Source organism: Psammomys obesus, unplaced genomic scaffold, assembly GCF_907164565.1.
Source record: "Psammomys obesus unplaced genomic scaffold, mPsaObe1.curated_primary_1811, whole genome shotgun sequence".
NCBI classification, from domain to species: domain Eukaryota; kingdom Metazoa; phylum Chordata; class Mammalia; order Rodentia; family Muridae; genus Psammomys; species Psammomys obesus.
The window spans coordinates 9,106,487-9,118,735 of record NW_026590663.1 but is presented as its reverse complement, the minus strand read 5'-3'; the positions used below and the strand labels follow the sequence as shown (position 1 = coordinate 9,118,735).

Genomic DNA, 12,249 nt, shown 5'->3' with positions numbered 1-12,249 from the left:
AGGCTGAATAATTGCCACTTTGGCCTCCTTCATATCCAGACAGTCTTTGTAGCACTGTGTGAGAGGGAGGTTCAGACAGCACACGAGTGTAATCATTATTTACTACCATTATTTACTGCCATCATTCATGCTGATGGTAACAACGCTGGCAGTTGAGCGATGAAGCGTGTGGGGAGGCTGGGGGAGGGGGCGGAGGGACGCAGGCGGGCAGGAGAGGGAGGAACTACATCTCCCAGAACTCCCCCAAAGAGCGGACGCAGCGACGCCGGCGCCCCGCCCCTGCGATGACGTCACAGAGGTGACATCACGGCGCCTAGAGCGAGGCTGGGCTAGAGAGGCCGGCGGAGCCGGAGTCGTCCGCTTGTGGAGGCAGCAGCCGGGAGCCGGGAGCCGGCGAGAGCGTGAGCGGGCGGCCGAGCGAGCGCAGGCGGGAGGGAGCGGCGCACGGCGCGCAGCAGCGCCAGCCCGGGCCGCGGCGGAGCCTCCGCGGAGGGAGGGCCGCCCGAGCGGGCGCCGCGGTCCCCGCCCCCACTCGGCGGGGCAGTGCCCGGTGCTCCCCCGTGCGGGGGGCGGCGGCGGCTGAGCGGACCCCGCGGGACCTCGGCCGAGGAGCCGGCGCGGCCGCGGGGCCCTGCGAGCCGGGCCCGGGGCCCGTGACAGACGGGCCGAGGCGGGGAGAGAGGCGGCGGCGGCGCAGGCGACGGGGAGGCGGCGGCGGCGGCGGCGGCGACACCATGTCATCCCCCAGCCCCGGCAAGAGGCGGATGGACACGGACGTGGTCAAGCTGTATCCTTCTCGGAGGGGGACTCGGGCTGCGTGTGGGGCGGTGGGGGTGCCGGCGAGGGCTCCGGGCTCCAGGCCACTGGCCGCGCTTCCCCTCCCTCCCCCGGTGCCTACGGCGGCCCCTTGGCACCTCCCCGGAGCCGGGCACTTCCTCCGGCCCCCTTTATCTGCAGTCCCCCGCGATGTGCGTTGCTCCTCGCCCTCCCTGCACCCCCGGAGCCCCCGGCTTCGGCTTCAGCTCCCGACGTTTGGATCCCTAAGACGGCCCTTTCTTGGGGGGGTGTTATAACTAGCTGCCTCTCCGTCACCCCGACCTCGTCGTCAGGGTCCTTGCTTCCTGTTTGCTAGCTTTGGATTTATGGACTCCTGGAACAGATTCCTGAGAGGGAAGCCTCTCTTTCTCTCTCCCCTCACCTCTCCCTCCCTCTCCCTCTCTCTTTATTGTTGAAGTGTCCTGCTTCCTTCCCCTCGTAGTGCTGCTTAAACTGGGGTAACTCAAGCGACCTTCTTTATCCCTAATTCCTTTCTATATTAGGAAGAGAGGAGTCTGCCCGGGGCCCCTCTTGTAATAAAGAGCTCCGTGTGTTTTAAATCAGACACTCCTGTTAAGCCTTCTGGCCGGAGAACCTTGCTGTTTTTCTTTCTGCTCACAAAGCCTGTCCTACTCAGGCTAGGGCGTGCAGTGGGGACCCCGGGCCCTCCTAACAGGCAGGACACCCTCCATATTGTGGGTCTGACAGCTGGGAGGAAGGAGAGGAAGGAGCCCCTGAACAAAATAGCCGCTTGAGCGAAGCTCCCTCTGTGAGAGTACCATTCTTGGGGACTGCTTGCCCTGGTGGGCCAAGGGATACCTTTTATTTCCTACCCTTCCCCCAACTTTATGTACACCCGAGGTCGCAGTGGGAGAGCTGTAACTGATAAGAGTCTTCCAGGCAGTGGTTTTGGTTGGAATCCAGACTGATTATTTCATGACCAGCAGAGAAATTCGCGAAGGTTCCTGAGACAAATCGAATATTTGAAAAATGTGATTTTTTTGAGGCCTAATCTGGGGCGGGGGAGAGCGCAGTGTTCCAAATGGCTAATTCCCACGGAGAGAGTGAAATATGGGGGGCGTTGTGTGTGAAAGGTTTGTTAAAAAGTCCTGTCTCCTGTTTCTCTTTCTGCCAAGCCCCCATCCCCCACCATTTCTCCCTGTTGCAGGATTTTGTTTATATAACTCAAGTTGTTTGGCTAGATTCTTCAGGTGAATTCCTCTTTTATTTGTTGTATTTTTTACTGTTTTACCTTTTCTAGAAATCGGTGGTTGTCAAAAACTCAGTGATGAGATTCGCTGAAGTTTTTAAAAGGTAGCTTTTGCATAGGATTTTAATTTGTGGGGATGGGAGGGAAGTTGCCTAGGCAAGAAGTTTTTTGTTGTGTGTGTGGTTTAACCCCCCCCCCCCCATCCATCTTTTCAGGAATAAGAATGTGTTTTTCTCCTTGCCCAGGGGAGATCTGGCTAGAAATTAAGAATATTGGATAAACTGGGAAGTTTAGGGTTTGGAGTCTAGAATTTGTGGGTGGGGGAGAAGCAGTAGGAGGGACCGGAGAGCAGCCAAGTAATAAAGGGTAATAAGCCAGGTGCACACACCTAGGCACATGTGAAATCAACTCTTTATAAACTGTTTGTGGCTGTGATTGTTTTGTAAATGTGTGAATGATACCAGGAATGTTGGTTTTTCATACCACAGGAAAACTTGAAACTATGGCTGTGTGTAAATTTTACACAAAGCAGTTTGGGGGTTTATGTTTGTTTAGAAACCAGGAAATGACATGGCGGTAGACTTAGGAGTTATTTTTGTCTTGAGAGTTAGCTGTGACACCTAATTCGAATTTCAGCCTAATGTATGATTGGGATGGAGTGGGGAGGAGCATTCCAGCTGTTTTTGATCGATGTCAGAGCCTCAAATTATGTTCCTACGTAGGTTCGAAAAGATTGAGGCTGAAGACCGAGGCCTAACCTGACCTGCCTTTTCCATACAGTGCCTTTTGTTCACGCAGTAGTTGTGGCATCCAGAATGATTACCGCGTTTAGGAGTCTGGGTGTAGGGGGTGGCTGGTGTGGGGGGTGGTGAAGGAGAGGGAAACAAAGAACAGCAGGGTGTCTCTTTCCCCTCTCCCCAAGTGGCTCATTTCATAGCTTATTTTTAGGAGAGGATGAAGAAAGGCAAAGATGTGCTGGCTTCTGTTCTCTCCCCACCTTCCCTCTTGCTGACAAAAGAAAACAGGGCTCTTTCCAGTTGTAGATCTCTGAGATAAGAGGCGAACAGTTTTGATTTGAAAAGCCAGCGGTTTTCTCTGCTTCAAGTGTTTTCTGGTTTAATGGAGTTTGGAAGTTACAGTGTTTTTGGATTTCCTTGTGTGTGTGTGTGTGTGTGTGTGTATGTATTGTGGAGAGGTTTTATATTTTTTAGCCTCCTCTCTCAGTTGAATTCATATCAGTAGGCCCAAGTGGAGTTTCCAGTTTGGGGGTAAGGTACCCTTAGTGAGGTGGTGGAGAGCAGCTTCCCGGCCTCCTGCTGAGGTGGGGACAGGCCTGTCAGCTGACGGCCGGAAAGGAAGATGGTGGTAGGGAAGTGGAGGGAAAGGGTCTGAAGGAATGTCGCTGCCTTTCGGCCTCCTCGGCCCTTGGTCGTTTCTTCAGTGTGGAGGCCGAGGTCTCCTGTTTCAGCCCATTTTTGGCTGTCTTCTGGGTGGAATCACACCACGAGGCTTTGCAGCCTGGCAGGGAACCTGTGTGGTAGGGAGGCAGGGGCTCTGCCGGCCTTTCTCTCCTTCCTTCTGAGGCAGTGGCGTTTCTTTGTGACCAGCTGCCGGGAGGGAGGGTGCCTGACTCCCGAGTTAGGCCGGGAGTGAGTGTTTTGCACCAGTGCACTTCATCTGCTGGGCGATTGTGCTCTGAAACTCTGACTCATTCATTGTCTCCTGTCTGATCCTCAGCTGAGGGTTGTGCAAACCTCCACCGGAGCCTAGAGACTGATTTACATGTCCTTGTCGGTAGCCTGGGTCCCCTGGAACGGCCATTTGCTCGCCAGAGTCAGGTGCACACCAGCCTGGGAGGGTTCCGGCAACGCTGATTGTTTGGCTGTCTGAGAGCTGGGACTCTGGTGACCTTAAGCGGGATTTGCCCTGGAGGAATATTGGTTGAAGTTGTCCCTGGTGGAGGAGCACACAGCTCGGCTTAGGCGGCTTCCTCGATGGTGGGGGTGGCTGTCCCGCCCTGTTGCACGGCCTGGCGAGCCTTTCATCTGTGAACCAGTGCCCCTGCTGAAGGCTGGAGCTGCTTGTTTTGGAAAAGCGTTTGCAGGGGAAAGGCCGAAGGCAGGCCCCGGGAGCTCATTGGCTGCTCTGTTACTACCCGGAAAGGGAGGAGGGTGGGGCCTCGGAACAGCTGATGGCAGTGTGCGACAAGGGTGTGTTTACATACAAAAGAGCTGGGGGCTGGGGAGGCCCGGAGCTGACAACCAAGCAAAGGAAAGCCTGTGCTCTCAGGGTCAGGGCGTGTTGAGACTGCAGGAAACTGACCCTGATCCAGTGGGCTCTAGGCACTCTGCTTGCTGTGTTGTGATGTCTGGGAACAAGGCGGGAGCCCACCTTCTAAACGGCCTTAAGTGGGCCTTAAGTGACGTAGGGTCTAAAGGTGTGCAGTGAGTTTACAGAAAGGCCGATGGCTGCTTCAGAAACTTTCTGGAATAAGTTCAGACCCTTAACTATTTGTGCGCCCTGTCTGGGCCAGGCCCGCGTGTCTGTGGAGGACGCAGCGCTGTTGGGGTTGGTTCTTCAAGTAGTCCTAAACCAGGAAGGGCGGGAGGGCGGGTCAGCACATCTGCTGTCACCTTGCCTTTTTGAATACTTTGTGTTTTCAGCATTTACCCCTCCCCCTTTTTATACGTGTAATCCCAATAATTGGGAGGCAAAGACAGCCAGTGCTACATAGAGGCCCTGTCTTAAACAATAACAAAACCTGAAAAAAATGTAAAGAAATTGAAAGTTAAAAAGTAATTTTATGTGGTGGTGGTATATATGGGTATCTGAATGCCTCATTTTGTTGTTGTTTTTTTCGAGACAGGGTTTCTCTGTGAAGTCCTGGCTGTCCTGCTTTGTAGACCAGGTTGGCCTCGAACTCACAGCGATCTGCCTGCCTCTGCTTCCCTGAGTACTGGGATTACAGACTTGCACCAATGAGCCTGGACTTCCAAAAAAATTTTTAAAAGAGGCCATTAAAACCAAAGCATTGAAGCCTGGTGTGGTGGTGCACGCTTGCGATCCCAGCACTCTGGGAGGCAGAGGCAGGTGGATCTCTGAGTTCAAGGCCAGCTTGGTCTACAAAGAGTGCAGGACAGCCAAGGGTACACAGGGAGACCCTGTCTCGAAAAATCAAATCAAACCAAACAGGAAAGCATTGAATGTGGAGCCATTTATCATTGACTTTAACTTTGGCGGTTTGCTGTTAATCAGCAGTTATTCTGTCCCCAAGTTCTTCACTGTTACTGTTTAATTTGTGTTCAAAGTGTGGACAATCTTTTACCTAGCCCCCGCCTCCATTGGTAACCTGTGGCTGACCTCTCACTTCCTGTGGCCTCTTTCTGAGCTGGTGAGATGAAAGTTAGAACAATTTTATACTCTTAAAGCTAAAAGCTAAAGATTTGGCAACTCCCAGTTTTTTGACTTTGTCTTCCCTGTGTAGATTTTGGTGACACACAGATCATTATAGCACTTACTTTGGGAAAGCAGGAACCTGTGTGAGCTTTGCAATGAAGTTCTAGATAAACAGGCTACAAACAAGCTAAAAATGCAGCTTTTAGGAAAAGATCTTGTGTAGGTGTGAGCTGTAAGAGACCCTCTGTGCACATGCCTAAGATGACCCTAAGAGACTCTTCACAAGCCTGAGATGACCTGGTTGGTTAGTTTGGCTACCGTTGTGGCTCCCCGTCTGGTGGAGGTTAAACACACATGCAGTTGGGATCTTGTTTGGGGTTAACAGATTGATGGTTCCAAGAACCATTGGATTTTTCAGACACGCAGTTCAGATCTTAAAATGCTACCAGTGTGTAGTGGCTTTTTACCTAGAGACCCAGAGAATCTGTGTTTTAATAAAATACTTTAATGAAAGACTTAGTTGGGTTTTAAAAGTGTTACAATAAAGTAATTGGAGAAAATTCAGGTTACAAAAAGGGAAAGAAAACAGCCACTCATAACCTTATCCTTTAAATAATAATAGGTCTAACTTGAGATGATCTTAATTACTTGGAGGGCGTGGTAAAACTGCTCCCACCTGTGGACTTGCTGCCTCTGGAGGTCTGGAGTGGGGTCTGGGAATGAGCTGTGCTGGTGCAGCAGGACAGCACACACATCATCCCTGAGCTGGCCAGTTTATTCTCCCCAGGATTTCTGTATTGTTTTCAGCATCTTGGCCATGTCATATGTGCCTGCTCTGTTTTTGCTTACTGTTTTTGTAACTGCTCTTTCCCTGTTAATAATTGGAAATACCTGGTGTGATACACAGCTGTAATCCCAGAATTCTAGGCTTAAAGGCAGGTGGATCTCAGAAGCTTGAGGGGTCTGGGCTCTGTGTGATAGCAAAGCCTTGTCTCATTCTCCACCCTTTCTTAAAAAAAAAAACAACAAAACGAAGGCAAGGTGTGAGGTTGGAGAGTGGTGCTTGCTTGAGATCTAGAGCACCAAGAAGGGCACGAAGTTGGCACAGAGCACAGTGCCTGTGCTGTGCTGGTGCTCAGGGCTGGCCTTTTCTGGCTGGTGTTTGAGACAGGCTCTTGCAGTGTAGCTCTAGGTAACCAAAACTTGTTACATAGACCAGGGTGGCCTCAGCTCAAACGCCTCTCAAGTGTTTTGTTTTAAAACCGTTGAGTTTTAAAACTACTTTTCAGCTGAGATTAGTAGCGCACACCTTTAACCCCACCATCAGTTCTCTGTTAGTTCAACTACAGAGTGAGTTCCAGGACAGCCAGGGCTACACACATGTGTAGGTCAGAGGACCATTTGTGGGAGTCGGTTCTCTTTTCTACCATGTGGTCTTCAGTCTTGGTGGTAAGGGCCTTTACCTGACAAGCCATCTTGACAGCCTTTGTTTCGTTTTTTGAGACAGTCTGCTCTTGAACTTGCTGTATAGCCTAGGCAGTCCTTGAATTTAAGATCTTCCTGCCTCAGTTTTACCAAGAGGGGATTGTGTCCTGAGAGCCTGGTAGTATTTGTCTTCATCCTTGGGGTGTTTGGGTTGGTTTTAAGTGGCTGTGGACATTTGTATGGATGCGTGCTTTATCTGGACCAAGAAATGCCTGCTCCATGCTATAGGTGTGTGGTTAGCCTTTGCCTGAAACTTGTTCAGTGTGTAGGCTAGGCTGGCCTTGGCTTCTCCCATGCCCCCTGCTTCAACTTTGCTAGCTCTGGGATTAAAGGTTGTGCCGCCTTGCAAGGGTCTATGTTTTAATTTTTTAGAAGGTAATTTCAATTTCCTTTTTATTACTACTCTCTCCATTTCATACACGGGTAAAATTGATGTTAAGCTTTTTTTCAGGTGGGTTGAGGAGCACCCTCCTAGAGCACGGAGTTCGTTCCTAGCCCTGCTGTGTCAAAGCTGCTGTTGATGGTGTTCTCTCCCAATGAAATTGGCATTAAGGCTAAGCAGATGGCTCAGGGTAAAGTGCGTGAGAATCAGAGTTCTGATCCTTAGAACCAATTAAAAGCCAATGCTGTAGCATGAGTGTGTAATCCCTGTGCCCTGGGACAAGATGGGAACGAGGACAGACGGATCCTAGAAGCCAGGTCAGGTAGCCTGGGTGTTCCTCGTATGCACACTCACATAAATACACTGTGTACACACTATACTCATGATTACATAAAGATTGAAAAAAGGCAATTAGTAAAAACTTCATTATGAAGTGTTTTGTGGCCATTTAGAATATATAGCGACAACTTTTGCTGATAAAGAGGACTCTTTACAAAGGTCAGCACACTTTTTGTTGTTGACGCTTGTTTTTGTGAAGTATTGATAAAAAGTAACATTTCCTTAGCACCTCTGTGAAGTTTTACAGTAATTTGCTAATATTTGCATGAAACTGATATCTGAACTGTGACTTTTAATTTTCATAGGGACTAAATTCAGGTAGAGGAGCTGACAACAGTTCATGACAATTGAGATTTGAAGAGTTAGGGGATCCTTAATGTGTATTTCAGAAACTTCGAATGTTACTGATTTTATGTGTATGTATATCATGTTTTTTGAGACAGGCTTTCTCTGTATAGCGCTGGCCATCCTGGATCTCATATGTAGACCAGGCTGTCCTGGAACTCTGAGATCCTCCTGCCTCTGCCTCTCAAGTGCTGGAATTAAAGGCGTGCATCCCCACTGCCTGGCTGAAGTCTTTGTTTTTTTGGGGGATCATAATAACATATTGCTGTAATACCTATGTAAAGGCATCACTTTGGATGAATATAGTAAAATCCATTACTTTGTATACTAACCTAAAAATATTAATAAAATGCTTTAATTTTTTTGATGTTGTTTAGTATCCTCTGTAGTCTCCGCACATAAGGCTGCGGCAGAAGCGGGGGAGGTGGAGGCCAGCCTAGGCCATCCATAGTAAGACCCTGTCTCCAAAAAAAGAAGAAAACGGTTTTGGATACTGCTTTGTGATGTTAACTGTTTTTTTTTTTTTGGTTTTGTTTTGTTTTTTTTTCCTGACAAATTACAAACAGTTGTGTTTGTTATTTACACGTGTGTTGCTCAACAAATTAGCACCTTATTAGTGACAGCTGGAACTCTTAGATTGGCTAACAAGAAACTGACAACCTGGTTTTAAGTCTGTTGGTTGTTTTTTTGAGACGGGGTTTCTCTGTGTAGCCCTGGCTGTCCTGACACTCACCCTGTAGCCCAGTGTGGTGGACCTCACAGAGATCCTCTGCCTCTGCCTCTCAGTGCTGGGGTGAAGGGCATGCCCCCGCCGCCGCCAGCAGGATTTTAGCCTGTGTTTAGCTTAGGGGCTGGTGTATGGGTGAGTGGGCGGTGCTCAGGGCGGGGCCTTGGGCAGGAAGATTTGACTGGTGCCCTGTGAAAACCTCAAGCTTTTTTGAGGAGTGTCTAAGGGGACTCTGTGTAGCCAGCTTGAGGAACTGTGTGTCTCTCGAAGCATGGCACCCAACTCCACCTCACATGTGCTACATTGTCTTGCTTTTGTGGTTGCTGTAAATTCCTTTGGTATCAAACACATACTTGAGAAGCATGGCTGTTTGGTTGCAGGCTGGTTCTTATGCTGCTCATATGCCCAGCAGAACCCACGCTCTCGGGAGTCCCGTGGGAAGCTTCACAGAGCCATGTTTGTGGAAGATAAATGATCCGTTTGCTCCCCTACTGTCTTAGGGGCCAGGTGGACAGTTGAAGTAAGTGGTTCTCCTCAGACCTGCCCCGCTGTGAAGTCAGGAAGAGTCCCAGGGCTGGCTGAAGGGAGGAGCTGGGCTTTGCTGTTCTGGAAACTGCAGGCAGGCCTGGGTGCAGAAGATGACGACGTCGTGAGGTTGATTCTCCCATTCACCTTTATGGGGACAAGGGACGGAACTCAGGTTGTCAGGCTTGCTAAAGTACCTTAGCCACCACGCCATCTTGCTGGCCCAGAGAATGTTTTTCTTATGTACCCTGTTTTCAGTATGTGTGCTTGTCAAGTTTTCTTGGATTGTAAAATCTTACTATGGTTCTAGAAATAGAAGCTAGATCTAGAGTGGGCTTACTCCTGTTACCTCAGAAGCAGCTGGGCTGACGCTGAGCTTGTAGAAATTGTTTAGCCAGGCATGGCATTGGATGTCTTTAATCCCAGCATTTGGGGAGGTAGAGGCAGAGGGATCTCTGAGTTCTAGGCCAGCCAGGGTAGATAGTGAGGTCCTGCTTCAAAAAAGCAACCAACCAATCAGCTAACCAAAAAAGGTGGGTATGGTGGCATACACCTTTAATTCCAGTACTCAGGAGGCGGAGGCAGGATCTTGGCGAGTTCAAGGCCAGCCTGGTCTACACAGTGAATCCCAGGACAGCCATAGTTGCAGAGGTGAGACCCTCCCTCTCTAAGCAAACATTGTTTTCTTCTCTAAATGGTGCTAGTGTAGCTTTGGAGTTATGATTTTGTTAGTACGTTAACTTTATATTATATAGACAGTTTATGAAAGATTGGTTATTTTTCTTAGATTTATTATTTATACAGCATTCTGCCTGTGCACCAGAAGAGGGCAGCAGATCTCACTATAGATGGTTGGGAGCCACTATGTATAGGTGCTGGGAATTGAACTCAGGACCTCTAGAACAGCCAGTGTTCTTAACCTCTGAGCCATCTCTCCAGCCTGAAAAATTGGTTAATTTTAAAAACTTAAAATTTAGGTAAACTTTTTATTGTAGCCTTTTTCCTAACATAGTGTTAGGTTTGTTTCCATAAGATCAGCAGTTGTGATGGGTAAGATCTATGAATGTTTAGGCTACTTTGGCCAGCATGTATGTATGTATGTATAACGGGTAGTGCATGGCTGGTCCCCAACAAGATGAGAAGAGGGTGTTGGATTTCCTGGACCTGGAGTTACAGATGGTTGTGGGTGTGTAGCCTTGGCTGTCTGTGAACCCACAGCATTCTGTCTGCCTCTGCCTCCCGGAGTGCTGGGATAAAAGGCGTGTGCCACCCTCCCCACTCCCCTACCGCCGCCCCCCCCCCCCCCGTGGTAGTATTGCAAGTATACTTAGTACGTATATGTAGGAATGTTTTAGAAATACTGTCCCTGTTTCATCAGAACATGGATGTGTAAAGATACAGTGAATCATAGCATATGTGCTCCTTATTTTGGTTTAATGGCTGTTTTGTGTACTTTTCTGTGTCCCGTGTGTGCGCGCCAGTGCCTGGGGCCTCGGCCGTCAGAAGAAGGTGTTGGGTTCTCTAAACCTGAAGTTATGCGGGCTTGTTAGCTATCATGTGTGCTAAGAACTGAACCCAGGCGAGAGGAGCAGGTGCTCTGACCACTGTGCCGTTTGTTTTTTATTTATTTGTGAGTCAGGGTTTCACCATGTGACCCTGGAGTTCCAGTATGTAGACCAGGCTGGCGTTGAACTTGAACCTGGAATTAAAGGCTGTGCTGCTGCTCCCCACCTGTTTACCCTATGCAAATGGGTGGTTTGTCTGTGTGTATGTCTGTGGGCCACATGCTTGTAGCACCCAGAGGCCAGAATATGGCTTGGATCCCTGGATCCCTGCCCTGTGGCGCTGAGATCGGAATGCTGGTCCTCCGGAAGAACAGGAAACGCTCCGAACTGTTGAGCTGTGTCCGCCCCCCCAAGCTGTTATGTTGACTGTTTATGTCCGTTTGTGTCTGAGTGTGGGCGCATGTGTACCATGGTGACTGGGGAACTGGTGCTTTCCTTCCTCGGGACTGAACTCGGGTCACTTGACAGCAAGCACCTTTATGTGCTGAGCCCATTGCTAACCCACTCAGATCACTTTCTTTGAGTTGAGGAGTAACCTGGTTCTGTTTTCTTTATGCAGGTTGACAATGACGTGTCAAGTTTACTGACAGGATATGTGGTAGTTTACAGCTTTGACACGTCTGAAGGACTGAAACGGCAGGTGACCTTCATTTACCTTAACTACCTCAAAGCCCGAGGCTGGAACCTGGCACCTTAGTCTTGTGTGGCCCAGCCTGGCCTGTGTGGTCAAGAACAGCTTCTGACTCCAGTGGCCGTCCTGCCTCAGCCGGCCAGGGCTTAGGTTCCAAGTGTGAGCTCTTTGGCCAGGCTGTGGCTTTTCACTCTGAGGCAGCTCTCGCTTTAGCCAGGCTGATCTGAAGCTGCTCTGTGCGCTAGGTTGGACCTGACTCCGCAGCCGTTCTCCCTCAGCTTCTCCCTCAGCCTTTCAGAGTGCTGGAACTTAGGGTGCAAGTCCAACTGTTCTTCTTTAGAGGTCTTCTTCCTGAAGAAAGTCTTTTTTAAGGCTTACCTATTTTTATGTGCAATGGTGTGTTTTTGTTTGTTTTGTCTGCGTGTATATCTGCGTTATATCTGTCTGTAACTCCAGAAGTTATAGACAGCTGTGAGCTGCCATGTGGGGGTGTCCTCTGGAAGAGTAGCCAGTGCCCTTAACTGCAGAACTGTCTTTCCAGCCCCCGGAAAAACTTTTTTAAAAGCAGTTGTTATAGTTGATTCATGTGTTTGAGATTCAGAACCAGGGTCAATGTCTTTAGCTCTTCATCGAGGGATGTGCTGAGGTCCTGACACCCCTTGCTGTGCCAGGCAGGGCTGAGGATATAGTTTAGTGCTGGAGGCTGGCCTGGCATCCTCGGAGCCCTCAGTTTGATCCTTAGGTCACAGATAAAAGCAAATACCAACTTGTGCAGATTCTCCTTCCCTTCCTGGGGATTCCGCAGGCTGTACCCATCCCCCCCCCCCC

The 12,249-nt window shown here is 49.5% G+C and overlaps 1 protein-coding gene across 2 annotated transcripts in view; it reads left to right on the top strand.

The window, feature by feature from the left end:
* The first annotated feature begins 318 nt into the window (after nt 1-318).
* The window catches only part of Ube2h (ubiquitin conjugating enzyme E2 H), an 80,701-nt gene continuing 68,770 nt past the window's right edge, over nt 319-12,249 (top strand). The window contains exon 1 of one of the 2 annotated variants that reach the window (XM_055608194.1): nt 319-787. In XM_055608194.1, coding sequence (XP_055464169.1) covers nt 735-787 — 53 coding nt within the window. In that variant the 5' untranslated portion in view covers nt 319-734. The remainder of the gene's footprint in view (nt 788-12,249) is intronic. The other variant, XM_055608193.1, reaches the window with a different exon arrangement.